The 14,932-nt window shown below is 48.2% G+C and overlaps 1 protein-coding gene across 1 annotated transcript in view; it reads right to left on the bottom strand.

Moving 5' to 3' along the window:
* The window catches only part of LOC135533405 (ryanodine receptor 2-like), a gene marked incomplete at its 3' end in the record, with an annotated part of 58,435 nt that overhangs the window by 12,357 nt on the left and 31,146 nt on the right, over positions 1 to 14,932 (bottom strand). The window contains exons 5-7 of the mRNA XM_064960740.1: positions 11,503 to 11,667; positions 6,969 to 7,090; positions 724 to 907 (exon numbers count right to left, since the gene is read on the bottom strand). Of these exons, the coding sequence (XP_064816812.1) occupies positions 724 to 907; positions 6,969 to 7,090; positions 11,503 to 11,667 (471 nt within the window). The remainder of the gene's footprint in view (positions 1 to 723; positions 908 to 6,968; positions 7,091 to 11,502; positions 11,668 to 14,932) is intronic.

The raw sequence follows: 14,932 nt of genomic DNA, 5'->3' as shown, positions 1-14,932 counted from the left end.
TCTAACAGGAGAGACAGAGATGTGATCTGTAGTGTTATGACTGCTCTCTAACAGGAGAGACAGAGATGTGATCTGCAGTGTTATGACTGCTCTCTAACAGGAGAGACAGAGATGTGATCTGCAGTGTTATGACTGCTCTCTAACAGGAGAGACAGAGAGACAGAGATGTGATCTGCAGTGGTATGACTGCTCTCTAACAGGAGAGACAGAGATGTGATCTGCAGTGTTATGACTGCTCTCTAACAGGAGAGACAGAGATGTGATCTGCAGTGTTATGACTGCTCTCTAACAGGAGAGACAGAGATGTGATCTGCAGTGTTATGACTGCTCTCTAACAGGAGAAAGAGAGAGACAGAGATGTGATCTGCAGTGGTATGACTGCTCTCTAACAGGAGAGACAGAGAGACAGAGATGTGATCTGCAGTGTCATGACTGCTCTCTAACAGGAGAGACAGAGAGACAGAGATGTGATCTGCAGTGTCATGACTGCTCTCTAACAGGAGAGACAGAGAGACAGAGATGTGATCTGCAGTGTCATGACTGCTCTCTAGAGTGAAACACTAAAATATCCCTGGACAGGAAGAAATGGAGGGACGTAATCAAGGCTTTACGCACCACTTGGCACAATGAGGCCCAAGTAAGTAAATGGCTGTTTTTGTGATGGTCTTCCCCCTGTCCCTGATGATGTGGAATATAACCCCCAGCATGCTCTTTGTTCTCTACCTCTTCCTGGAAGAGGTTCTGTCGGTTCTTTAGGGCTCGGAGGCGGTTCTGTTTGTCCTCGTGCTCCAGGTGCTCGTCAGGAGGCTGGAAGTAGCCAATCAGATCCTGCAGACTCAAACTGACCGACTCGATCGGCAGGTCGAGTGTCGAGGTCTTTCCTTTTTTACTGAGGGTGTCCAGACCCCTGGAACACAGAGAGAGAGACGTTACTGAGGGTGTCCAGACCCCTGGAACACAGAGAGAGACGTTACTGAGGGTGTCCAGACCCCTGGAACACAGAGAGAGAGAGGGAGAGAGAGAGAGAGAGAGAGAGAGAGAGAGAAAGAGAGAGAGAGACGTTACTGAGGGTGTTCAGGCCCCTGGTACACAGAGAGAAGAAGACGTTGACTCAGATGTAAAGTGTAAAATGTCTCATTTCACATATTGATCCAACGGTTCGATTGATCCAACTTAAGTGTAAAGTCAAGATTTCCACAGGACAAGCAACACATCATGCAGTGTCTGTGTAGGCTAATGTATCTGTGTAGGCTACTGTATCTGTGTAGGCTACTGTATCTGCCTGTGTATTCTACTGTATCTGTCTGTGTAGTCTACTGTATCTGTATGTGTAGGCTACTGTATCTGTCTGTGTAGTCTACTGTATCTGTCTGTGTAGGCTACTGTATCTGTCTGTGTAGGCTACTGTATCTGTCTGTGTAGGCTACTGTATCTGTCTGTGTAGGCTACTGTATATGTATGTGTATTCTACTGTATCTGTCTGTGTAGGCTACTGTATCTGTCTGTGTAGGCTACTGTATCTGTCTGTGTAGGCTACTGTATCTGTATGTGTAGGCTACTGTATCTGTCTGTGTATTCTACTGTATCTGTCTGTGTAGTCTACTGTATCTGTCTGTGTAGGCTACTATATCTGTCTGTGTAGGCTACTGTATCTGTCTGTGTAGGCTACTGTATATGTGTAGGCTACTGTATATGTCTGTGTAGTCTACTGTATCTGTCTGTGTAGGCTACTGTATCTGTCTGTGTAGTCTACTGTATCTGTATGTGTAGTCTACTGTATCTGTCTGTGTAGGCTACTGTATCTGTGTAGGCTACTGTATCTGTGTAGGCTAATGTATATGTCTGTGTAGTCTACTGTATCCGTCTGTGTAGGCTACTGTATCTGTCTGTGTAATCTACTGTATCTGTGTAGGCTAATGTATCTGTGTAGGCTACTGTATCTGTGTAGGCTACTGTATTTGTCTGTGTAATCTACTGTATCTGTGTAGGCTAATGTATCTGTGTAGTCTACTGTATCTGTGTAGTCTACTGTATCTGTATGTGTAGTCTACTGTATCTGTATGTGTAGGCTACTGTATCTGTCTGTGTAGGCTACTGTATCTGTATGGGTAGTCTACTGTATCTGTATGTGTAGTCTACTGTATCTGTATGTGTAGTCTACTGTATCTGTCTGTGTAGGCTAATGTATCTGTGTAGGCTACTGTATATGTGTAGTCTACTGTATCTGTGTAGGCTACTGTATCTGTATGTGTAGTCTACTGTATCTGTATGTGTAGTCTACTGTATCTGTATGTGTAGTCTACTGTATCTGTCTGTGTAGGCTAATGTATCTGTGTAGGCTACTGTATATGTCTGTGTAGTCTAATGTATCTGTGTAGGCTACTGTATCTGTCTGTGTAGGCTACTGTATCTGTGTAGGCTACTGTATCTGTCTGTGTAGTCTACTGTATCTGTCTGTGTAGTCTACTGTATCTGTGTAGGCTAATGTATCTGTGTAGGCTACTGTATCTGTGTAGGCTACTGTATCTGTATGTGTAGTCTACTGTATCTGTGTAGCCTACTGTATCTGTCTGTGTAGGCTACTGTATCTGTCTGTGTAGTCTACTGTATCTGTGTAGTCTACTGTATCTGTCTGTGTAGGCTACTGTATATATCTGTGTAGTCTACTGTATCTGTGTAGGCTACTGTATCTGTGTAGGCTACTGTATCTGTGTATGTAGTCTACTGTGTGTGTGTAGTATACTGTATGCGTGTACTGTGTGTCCTCATGTTTCACCTAGAGGAGTGTGTGTCTCCATGTTTCACCTAGAGCAGTGTGTGTCCCCATGTTTCACCTAGAGGAGTGTGTGTCTCCATGTTTCACCTAGAGCAGTGTGTGTCTCCATGTTTCACCTAGAGCAGTGTGTGTCCCCATGTTTCACCTAGAGGAGTGTGTGTCCCCATGTTTCACCTAGAGGAGTGTGTGTCTCCATGTTTCACCTAGAGGAGTGTGCACTGTGTGTCTCCATGTTTCACCTAGAGGAGTGTGTGTCTCCATGTTTCACCTAGAGGAGTGTGTGTCTCCATGTTTCACCTAGAGGAGTGTGTGTCCTCATATTTCACCTAGAGGAGTGTGTGTCCTCATGTTTCACCTAGAGGAGTGTGTGTCCCCATGTTTCACCTAGAGGAGTGTGTACTGTGTGTCTCCATGTTTCACCTAGAGGACTGTGTGTCTCCATGTTTCACCTAGAGCAGTGTGTGTCTCCATGTTTCACCTAGAGGAGTGTGTGTCCTCATGTTTCACCTAGAGGAGTGTGTGTCCCCATGTTTCACCTAGAGGAGTGTGTGTCTCCATGTTTCACCTAGAGGAGTGTGTACTGTGTGTCTCCATGTTTCACCTAGAGGAGTGTGTGTCTCCATGTTTCACCTAGAGGAGTGTGTGTCTCCATGTTTCACCTAGAGGAGTGTGTACTGTGTGTCTCCATGTTTCACCTAGAGGAGTGTGTGTCCCCATGTTTCACCTAGAGGAGTGTGTGTCTCCATGTTTCACCTAGAGGAGTGTGTGTCTCCATGTTTCACCTAGAGGAGTGTGTGTCTCCATGTTTCACCTAGAGGAGTGTGTGTCCCCATGTTTCACCTAGAGGGGTGTGTACTGTGTGTCTCCATGTTTCACCTAGAGGAGTGTGTGTCCCCATGTTTCACCTAGAGGAGTGTGTGTCTCCATGTTTCACCTAGAGGAGTGTGTACTGTGTGTCTCCATGTTTCACCTAGAGCAGTATGTGTCTCCATGTTTCACCTAGAGGAGTGTGTGTCCTCATGTTTCACCTAGAGGAGTGTGTGTCTCCATGTTTCACCTAGAGGAGTGTGTGTCTCCATGTTTCACCTAGAGCAGTGTGTGTCTCCATGTTTCACCTAGAGGAGTGTGTGTCCCCATGTTTCACCTAGAGGGGTGTGTACTGTGTGTCTCCATGTTTCACCTAGAGGAGTGTGTACTGTGTGTCTCCATGTTTCACCTAGAGGACTGTGTGTCTCCATGTTTCACCTAGAGCAGTGTGTGTCTCCATGTTTCACCTAGAGGAGTGTGTGTCCTCATGTTTCACCTAGAGGAGTGTGTGTCCCCATGTTTCACCTAGAGGAGTGTGTGTCCCCATGTTTCACCTAGAGGAGTGTGTCCCCATGTTTCACCTAGAGGAGTGTGTGTCCCCATGTTTCACCTAGAGTAGTGTGTGTCTCCATGTTTCACCTAGAGGAGTGTGTGTCCCCATGTTTCACCTAGAGGAGTGTGTACTGTGTGTCCCCATGTTTCACCTAGAGCAGTGTGTGTCCCCATGTTGCACCTAGAGGAGTGTGTGTCCCCATGTTTCACCTAGAGTAGTGTGTGTCTCCATGTTTCACCTAGAGGAGTGTGTGTCCCCATGTTTCACCTAGAGGAGTGTGTACTGTGTGTCCCCATGTTTCACCTAGAGCAGTGTGTGTCCCCATGTTGCACCTAGAGGAGTGTGTGTCTCCATGTTTCACCTAGAGGAGTGTGTACTGTGTGTCCCCATGTTTCACCTAGAGCAGTATGTGTCTCCATGTTTCACCTAGAGGAGTGTGTGTCCCCATGTTTCACCTAGAGTAGTGTGTGTCTCCATGTTTCACCTAGAGGAGTGTGTGTCCCCATGTTTCACCTAGAGCAGTGTGTACTGTGTGTCTCCATGTATCACCTAGAGCAGTGTGTACTGTGTGTCTCCATGTTTCACCTAGAGCAGTGTGTACTGTGTGTCTCCATGTTTCACCTAGAGCAGTGTGTACTGTGTGTCTCCATGTTTCACCTAGAGCAGTGTGTACTGTGTGTCTCCATGTTTCACCTAGAGCAGTGTGTGTCTCCATGTATCACCTAGAGCAGTGTGTACTGTGTGTCTCCATGCTTCACCTAGAGCAGTGTGTACTGTGTGTCTCCATGCTTCACCTAGAGCAGTGTGTACTGTGTGTCTCCATGCTTCAACTAGAGCAGTGTGTACTGTGTGTCTCCATGTTTCACCTAGAGCAGTGTGTACTGTGTGTCTCCATGCTTCACCTAGATCAGTGTGTACTGTGTGTCTCCATGCTTCACCTAGAGCAGTGTGTACTGTGTGTCCCCATGTTTCACCTAGAGCAGTGTGTACTGTGTGTCTCCATGTTTCACCTAGAGCAGTGTGTACTGTGTGTCTCCATGCTTCACCTAGAGCAGTGTGTACTGTGTGTCTCCATGTTTCACCTAGAGCAGTGTGTACTGTGTGTCTCCATGTTTCACCTAGAGCAGTGTGTACTGTGTGTCTCCATGCTTCACCTAGAGCAATGTGTACTGTGTGTCTCCATGCTTCACCTAGAGCAGTGTGTACTGTGTGTCTCCATGTTTCACCTAGATCAGTGTGTACTGTGTGTCTCCATGTTTCACCTAGAGCAGTGTGTACTGTGTGTCTCCATGCTTCACCTAGAGCAGTATGTACTGTGTGTCTCCATGCTTCACCTAGAGCAGTGTGTACTGTGTGTCTCCATGTTTCACCTAGAGCAGTATGTACTGTGTGTCTACATGCTTCACCTAGAGCAGTGTGTACTGTGTGTCTCCATGCTTCACCTAGAGCAGTGTGTACTTTGTGTCCCCATGCTTCACCTAGAGCAGTGTGTGTCTCCATGCTTCACCTAGAGGAGTGTGTACTGTGTGTCCCCATGCTTCACCTAGAGCAGTGTGTACTGTGTGTCTCCATGCTTCACCTAGAGCAGTGTGTACTGTGTGTCTCCATGCTTCACCTAGAGCAGTGTGTACTGTGTGTCCCCATGCTTCACCTAGAGCAGTGGGTACTGTGTGTCTCCATGCTTCACCTAGAGCAGTGTGTACTGTGTGTCTCCATGCTTCACCTAGAGCAGTGTGTACTGTGTGTCCCCATGCTTCACCTAGAGCAGTGTGTACTGTGTGTCCCCATGCTTCACCTAGAGCAGTGTGTACTGTGTGTCCCCATGCTTCACCTAGAGCAGTGTGTACTGTGTGTCTCCATGCTTCACCTAGAGCAGTGTGTACTGTGTGTCCCCATGTTTCACCTAGAGCAGTGTGTACTGTGTGTCTCCATGCTTCACCTAGAGCAGTGTGTACTGTGTGTCTCCATGCTTCACCTAGAGCAGTGTGTACTGTGTGTCTCCATGCTTCACCTAGAGCAGTGTGTACTGTGTGTCTCTATGCTTCACCTAGAGCAGTGTGTACTGTGTGTCTCCATGTTTCACCTAGAGCAGTGTGTACTGTGTGTCTCCATGTTTCACCTAGAGCAGTGTGTACTGTGTGTCCCCATGTTTCAACTAGAGCAGTGTGTACTGTGTGTCCCCATGCTTCACCTAGAGCAGTGTGTACTGTGTGTCTCCATGTTTCACCTAGAGCAGTGTGTACTGTGTGTCTCCATGCTTCACCTAGAGCAGTGTGTACTGTGTGTCCCCATGCTTCACCTAGAGCAGTGTGTACTGTGTGTCTCCATGCTTCACCTAGAGCAGTGTGTACTGTGTGTCCCCATGCTTCACCTAGAGCAGTGTGTACTGTGTGTCTCCATGCTTCACCTAGAGCAGTGTGTACTGTGTGTCCCCATGTTTCACCTAGAGCAGTGTGTACTGTGTGTCTCCATGCTTCACCTAGAGCAGTGTGTACTGTGTGTCCCCATGTTTCACCTAGAGCAGTGTGTACTGTGTGTCTCCATGCTTCACCTAGAGCAGTGTGTACTGTGTGTCTCCATGCTTCACCTAGAGGAGTGTGTACTGTGTGTCTCCATGCTTCACCTAGAGCAGTGTGTACTGTGTGTCTCCATGTTTCACCTAGAGCAGTGTGTACTGTGTGTCTCCATGCTTCACCTAGAGCAGTGTGTACTGTGTGTCCCCATGTTTCACCTAGAGCAGTGTGTACTGTGTGTCTCCATGCTTCACCTAGAGCAGTGTGTACTGTGTGTCTCCATGTTTCACCTAGACCAGTGTGTACTGTGTGTCCCCACCTGATGAATCGGTTGAACAGGAAGACGGTACTGCGTATGACCCGTGCGGTACGGGACTCCTCGTGTTGCGAGCGGGACAGGGTCAACCCATCGTCCATGTGACCCTCGTGGTGCATGATGGCCTGAAACAGACACATCGTCACGTTCTGCAGACACTGAGACAGAACGGGAGAGGTTTTCTGACACGGTTAGCTTTGACACTGTTAGCTTAGCATCGAGACAGAACGGGAGGTTTCTGACACTGTTAGCTTAGCATTGAGACAGAACGGGAGGTTTCTGACACAGTTAGCTGAGCATTGAGACAGAACGGGAGGTTTCTGACACTGTTAGCTTAGCATTGAGACAGAACGGGAGGTTTCTGACACAGTTAGCTTAGCATTGAGACATAACGGGAGGTTTCTGACACTGTTAGCTTAGCATTGAGACATAACGGGAGGTTTCTGACACTGTTAGCTGAGCATTGAGACATAACGGGAGGTTTCTGACACTGTTAGCTTAGCATTGAGACAGAACGGGAGGTTTCTGACACTGTTAGCTTAGCATTGAGACAGAACGGGAGGTTTCTGACACAGTTAGCTGAGCATTGAGAAAGAACGGGAGGTTTCTGACACAGTTAGCTTAGCATAATGGCTACGCCGAAAACATCATTACACCATACTACAAATTCACACGACTCAGAGGTTAAACTGAACCTCTCTCATCAGAACATATCCCTGTCTGAAAACCCATCTTTCTGAATTGATAAATGTCACATACACAAACGGGGAGACAGAACGGCTGGCTATTTGACACTGTTAGCTTAGCATAATAATGCTAATGGTTTTATTCATCAGAATGAGTGTGTTTCTGACACGGTTAGCTTAGCCTAATGGCTTTAATTATATGATAAGCGCAGCTTAATGGTTTTATTCCAGCGAGACGGCCTGGAGCTGATTGAGAAGAGCTCGTTAGGAAGACATTTATAAAAGTCTGTGAGTCATAACTGCTCCTGCTGGACGCCGGGATGTTAGTCGACCGGCTGAGGAAACCATGGAGACGAGCTGAGACCAGACACCTTCTCCTAGGGACCAGGCTGGGTCCGACAGTATCCCCTCTAGATAACTTCTCCTAGGGACCAGGCTGGGTCCTACAGTATCCTCTATAGATAACTTTGCACAGCCAGAAGAGGACTTGCTACCCCTCATAGCCTGGTTCCTCTCTAGGTTTCTTCCTAGGTCCCTGGCTTTCAAGGGAGTTTTTCCTAGCCCTCTACACCTGCATTGCTTCTACACCTGCATTGTTTGGGGCTTCTGTACAGCACTTTGAGACTTCAGCTGATGTAAAAAGGGCTTTATAAATATATTTTATTGATTGATTGACTGGGGACTCGGCAGGGTCCTATACCTATTCCCTATGAAGTGCACTACTTTTGAACAGAGCCCTATGAGCCCTGGTCAAAAGTAGTGCCCTATGAAGTGCACTAATGTGAATAGGGTTGAAGCTGGGACGCAGGCTATGTTTTAGATCTTCTGATGAGAGTGGTTCACCTCTGGTGCTGCAGGTTGATGCCCACTCCTTTTCCCACAGCCTAAACATGGATTACATTTGAAAATGTTCCTAATTAATCTACACATAATACCAAATAATGACAAAGCAAAAAAAAAAAAGTGTTTTAGAAATGTTTGGAAATGTATAAAAACAAGAAAAAACTGAAAAACCTTATTTACAATAATAGTTATGAGATTCGGGGGATCCTGTTAACATTGATCATCCTTGAGATGTTTCTACAACTTGATTGGAGTCCGACTGTGCATTTCAGAGCAAAAACCAAGCCATGAGGTTGAAGGAATTGTCCGTAGATCTCAGAGACAGGATTGTGTCGAGGCACAGATCTGGGCAAGAGTACCAACACATTTCGGTAGCATTGAAAGATCTCCCCGAGACAGTGGCCTCCATCATTCTTTAATGGAAAAAACGTGGAACCACCAAGACTCTTCCTAGAGCTGGCCACCCAGACAAACTGAGCATTCAGGGAGAAGGGCCTTGGTCAGGGAGGTGACCAAGAACCCGATGGTCACTCTGACAGAGCTACAGAGTTCCTCTATGGAGATGGGAGAAGCTTTATGGTAGAGTGACCAGATGGAAGCCAGTCCTCAGTAAAAAAAACACATGACAACCCTCTTGGCATCACGTCTGGAGGACACCAGGCACCATCCCTACGGTTAAGCATGGTGGTGGCAGCATCACGTCTGGAGGAAACCAGGCACCATCCCTACGGTGAAGCATGGTGGTGGCAGCATCACGTCTGGAGGACACCAGGCACCATCCCTACGGTGAAGCATGGTGGTGGCAGCATCACGTCTGGAGGAAACCCGGCACCATCCCTACGGTGAAGCATGGTGGTGGCAGCATCACGTCTGGAGGAAACCAGGCACCATCCCTACGGTGAAGCATGGTGGTGGCAGCATCACGTCTGGAGGACACCAGGCACCATCCCTACGGTGAAGCATGGTGGTGGCAGCATCACGTCTGGAGGAAACCCGGCACCATCCCTACGGTGAAACATTATGGTGGTTGGTGCTCCGGGGTTCTCAGGACCTCAGACTGGGGTGAAGGTTCACCTTCCAATAGGACTACGACCAAACCACACAGCCAAGACAACGCAGGAGTGGCTTTGGACAAGTCCCTGAATGCTCTTGAGTGGCCCAGCCAGAGCCCAAACTTGAACCCCATCGAACATCTCTGGAGAGACCTGAAAATAGCTGTGCAGCGAGGTTCCACATCCAACCTGACAGAGCTTGAGAGGATCTGCAGAGAAGAATGGGAAAAACTCCCCAAATAAAGGTGTGCCAAGTTTGTAGCGTCCTAACCAAGAAGACTCAAAGCTGTAATCTCTTCCAAAGGTTATTCAACAAAGTACTGAGTAAAGGGTCTGAAAACTTATTTAAATGTAAAATTTCAGTTGTGTTTTTTTATACATTTGCAAAAATTTCTAAAACTTTTTTTTTTTTTGCTTTGTCCTTATGGGGTATTGTGATGTCATTATGTGGTATTGTGATGTCAGTATGGTGTATTGTGATGTCATTATGGGGTATTGTGATGTCATTATGGGGTATTGTGATGTCATTATGGGGTATTGTGATGTCATTGTGATGTCATTATGGGGTATTGTGATGTCATTATGGGGTATTGTCATGTCATTATGGGGTATTGTAATGTCATTATGGGGTATTGTCATGTCATTATGGGGTATTGTCATGTCATTATGGGGTATTGTAATGTCATTATGGGGTATTGTGGGTCAGAGGAGCAGAGAGCAGAGGAGACAGTGATGTGCTGTATGTTAATGGCTGTACTGTATTGTGGGTCAGAGGAGCAGAGAGGAGAGGAGACAGTGATGTGCTGTATGTTAAGGGCTGTACTGTATTGTGGGTCAGAGGAGCAGAGAGGAGAGGAGACAGTGATGTGCTGTATGTTAAGGGCTGTACTGTATTGTGGGTCAGAGGAGCAGAGAGGAGAGGAGACAGTGATGTGCTGTATGTTAAGGGCTGTACTGTATTGTGGGTCAGAGGAGCAGAGAGGAGAGGAGACAGTGATGTGCTGTATGTTAAGGGCTGTACTGTATTGTGGGTCAGAGGAGCAGAGAGCAGAGGAGACAGTGATGTGCTGTATGTTAAGGGCTGTACTGTATTGTGGGTCAGAGGAGCAGAGAGGAGAGGAGACAGTGATGTGCTGTATGTTAATGGCTGTACTGTATTGTGGGTCAGAGGAGCAGAGAGCAGAGGAGACAGTGATGTGCTGTATGTTAAGGGCTGTACTGTATTGTGGGTCAGAGGAGCAGAGAGGAGACAGTGATGTGCTGTATGTTAATGGCTGTACTGTATTGTGGGTCAGAGGAGCAGAGAGGAGAGAAGACAGTGATGTGCTGTATGTTAAGGGCTGTACTGTATTGTGGGTCAGAGGAGCAGAGAGGAGACAGTGATGTGCTGTATGTTAATGGCTGCACTGTATTGTGGGTCAGAGGAGCAGAGAGTAGAGGAGACAGTGATGTGCTGTATGTTAATGGCTGTACTGTATTGTGGGTCAGAGGAGCAGAGAGGAGACAGTGATGTGCTGTATGTTAATGGCTGTACTGTATTGTGGGTCAGAGGAGCAGAGAGGAGACAGTGATGTGCTGTATGTTAATGGCTGTACTGTATTGTGGGTCAGAGGAGCAGAGAGGAGAGGAGACAGTGATGTGCTGTATGTTAAGGGCTGTACTGTATTGTGGGTCAGAGGAGCAGAGAGGAGACAGTGATGTGCTGTATGTTAATGGCTGCACTGTATTGTGGGTCAGAGGAGCAGAGAGTAGAGGAGACAGTGATGTGCTGTATGTTAATGGCTGTACTGTATTGTGGGTCAGAGGAGCAGAGAGGAGACAGTGATGTGCTGTATGTTAAGGGCTGTACTGTGTTGTGGGTCAGAGGAGCAGAGAGCAGAGGAGACAGTGATGTGCTGTATGTTAAGGGCAGTACTGTATTGTGGGTCAGAGGAGCAGAGAGGAGATGTGCTGTACCTTCCTCTGCACGCCGCCCATGCGTGCACACTTAGCGTCCATGGCCTGGTAGGTGAGCCACAGACAGGTGTCCACATGTTGGACATAACACACGGAGTCCCCATACTTGATGTCAGGAACACCCATCCCGTCCACCTCCTTCTTTGGCCCCAAGTCCAGCTTTTCCTGGGGAAGGAAGCAGATGAGACATGATGATTAATGAACATCATTTATAATACAAGGGACAAGGGGTTGTAGTTCGGTATGAAGCACAGCTGAGTGCCAGCATTGTGATATATTCATTATTAACATACTGTAGTGCAGAATGACCCCTGCTCTGACCCCTCTCTCTCTCTCTCTCTCTCTGAAGCACAGCTGAGTGCCAGCAATGTATTAGATGTGATACATTCATTATTAACAGGCTGTAGTGCATAATGACACCCCTCTCTCTCTCTCACACACACACACACACACACACACACACACACACACACACACACACACACACACACACACACACACACACACACACACACACACACACACACGTCGTTGGTTGAAGAAATGCAACCTCAGCACTCCTGATCCCTACAGTCATAACTCATCACACCAACATGTGAGAGAAGAGAAGAGCAGGAGAGGGGCTGAGTCCCTAATAGAGGCAGAGAGCTGTAGGAACCATGAGAGAGAAGAGAAGAGCAGGAGAGGGGCTGAGTCCCTAGTAGAGGCAGAGAGCTGTAGGAACCATGAGAGAGAAGAGAAGAGCAGGAGAGGGGCTGAGTCCCTAATAGAGGCAGAGAGCTGTAGGAACCATGAGAGAGAAGAGAAGAGCAGGAGAGGGGCTGAGTCCCTAGTAGAGGCAGAGAGCTGTAGGAACCATGAGAGAGAAGAGAAGAGCAGGAGAGGGGCTGAGTCCCTAATAGAGGCAGAGAGCTGTAGGAACCATGAGAGAAAAGAGAAGAGCAGGAGAGGGCTGAGTCCCTAATAGAGGCAGAGAGCTGTAGGAACCATGAGAGAGAAGAGAAGAGCAGGAGAGGGGCTGAGTCCCTAGTAGAGGCAGAGAGCTGTAGGAACCATGAGAGAGAAGAGAAGAGCAGGAGAGGGGCTGAGTCCCTAATAGAGGCAGAGAGCTGTAGGAACCATGAGAGAGAAGAGAAGAGCAGGAGAGGGGCTGAGTCCCTAATAGAGGCAGAGAGCTGTAGGAACCATGAGAGAGAAAAGAGAGGCAGGAGAGGGCTGAGTCCCTAATAGAGGCAGAGATCTGTAGGAACCATGAGAGAGAATAGAGGCAGGAGAGGGCTGAGTCCCTAATAGAGGCAGAGAGCTGTAGGAAACATGAGAGAGAAGAGAAGAGCAGGAGAGGGCTGAGTCCCTAATAGAGGCAGAGAGCTGTAGGAACCATGAGAGAGAAGAGAAGCGCAGGAGAGGGGCTGAGTCCCTAATAGAGGCAGAGAGCTGTAGGAACCATGAGAGAGAAGAGAAGCGCAGGAGAGGGCTGAGTCCCTAATAGAGGCAGAGAGCTGTAGGAACCATGAGAGAGAAGAGAAGAGCAGGAGAGGGGCTGAGTCCCTAATAGAGGCAGAGAGCTGTAGGAACCATGAGAGAGAAGAGAAGAGCAGGAGAGGGCTGAGTCCCTAATAGAGGCAGAGAGCTGTAGGAACCATGAGAGAAAAGAGAAGAGCAGGAGAGGGGCTGAGTCCCTAATAGAGGCAGAGAGCTGTAGGAAACATGAGAGAGAAGAGAAGAGCAGGAGAGGGCTGAGTCCCTAATAGAGGCAGAGAGCTGTAGGAACCATGAGAGAAAAGAGAAGAGCAGGAGAGGGGCTGAGTCCCTAATAGAGGCAGAGAGCTGTAGGAACCATGAGAGAGAAGAGAAGAGCAGGAGAGGGGCTGAGTCCCTAATAGAGGCAGAGAGCTGTAGGAACCATGAGAGAGAAGAGAAGAGCATGAGAGGGCTGAGTCCCTAATAGAGGCAGAGAGCTGTAGGAACCATGAGAGAGAAAAGAGAGGCAGGAGAGGGCTGAGTCCCTAATAGAGGCAGAGATCTGTAGGAACCATGAGAGAGAATAGAGGCAGGAGAGGGCTGAGTCCCTAATAGAGGCAGAGAGCTGTAGGAAACATGAGAGAGAAGAGAAGAGCAGGAGAGGGCTGAGTCCCTAATAGAGGCAGAGAGCTGTAGGAACCATGAGAGAGAAGAGAAGAGCAGGAGAGGGGCTGAGTCCCTAGTAGAGGCAGAGAGCTGTAGGAACCATGAGAGAGAAGAGCAGGAGAGGGGCTGAATCCCTAGTAGAGGCAGAGAGCTGTAGGAACCATGAGAGAGAAGAGAAGAGCAGGAGAGGGGCTGAGTCCCTAATAGAGGCAGAGAGCTGTAGGAACCATGAGAGAGAAGAGAAGAGCAGGAGAGGGGCTGAGTCCCTAATAGAGGCAGAGAGCTGTAGGAACCATGAGAGAGAAGAGAAGAGCAGGAGAGGGGCTGAGTCCCTAATAGAGGCAGAGAGCTGTAGGAACCATGAGAGAGAAGAGAAGAGCAGGAGAGGTCTGCGTCCCTAATAGAGGCAGAGAGCTGTAGGAACCATGAGAGAGAAGAGAAGAGCAGGAGAGGGCTGAGTCCCTAATAGAGGCAGAGAGCTGTAGGAACCATGAGAGAAAAGAGAAGAGCAGGAGAGGGGCTGAGTCCCTAATAGAGGCAGAGAGCTGTAGGAACCATGAGAGAGAAGAGAAGAGCAGGAGAGGTCTGCGTCCCTAATAGAGGCAGAGAGCTGTAGGAAACATGAGAGAGAAGAGAAGAGCAGGAGAGGGGCTGAGTCCCTAATAGAGGCAGAGAGCTGTAGGAACCATGAGAGAGAAGAGAGGGGAAGGAGAGGGCTGAGTCCCTAATAGAGGCAGAGAGCTGTAGGAACCATGAGAGAAAAGAGAAGAGCAGGAGAGGGCTGAGTCCCTAATAGAGGCAGAGAGCTGTAGGAACCATGAGAGAGAAAAGAGAGGCAGGAGAGGGCTGAGTCCCTAATAGAGGCAGAGATCTGTAGGAACCATGAGAGAGAATAGAGGCAGGAGAGGGCTGAGTCCCTAATAGAGGCAGAGAGCTGTAGGAAACATGAGAGAGAAGAGAAGAGCAGGAGAGGGCTGAGTCCCTAATAGAGGCAGAGAGCTGTAGGAACCATGAGAGAGAAGAGAAGAGCAGGAGAGGGGCTGAGTCCCTAGTAGAGGCAGAGAGCTGTAGGAACCATGAGAGAGAAGAGCAGGAGAGGGCTGAGTCCCTAATAGAGGCAGAGAGCTGTAGGAACCATGAGAGAGAAGAGAAGAGCAGGAGAGGGGCTGAGTCCCTAATAGAGGCAGAGAGCTGTAGGAACCATGAGAGAAAAGAGAAGAGCAGGAGAGGGGCTGAGTCCCTAATAGAGGCAGAGAGCTGTAGGAACCATGAGAGAGAAGAGAAGAGCAGGAGAGGGCTGAGT

Source organism: Oncorhynchus masou, unplaced genomic scaffold (assembly GCF_036934945.1).
Source record: "Oncorhynchus masou masou isolate Uvic2021 unplaced genomic scaffold, UVic_Omas_1.1 unplaced_scaffold_2361, whole genome shotgun sequence".
In the NCBI taxonomy this organism is placed as follows: Eukaryota; Metazoa; Chordata; class Actinopteri; order Salmoniformes; family Salmonidae; genus Oncorhynchus; species Oncorhynchus masou.
This window is presented reverse-complemented; position numbering and strand designations above follow the sequence as displayed.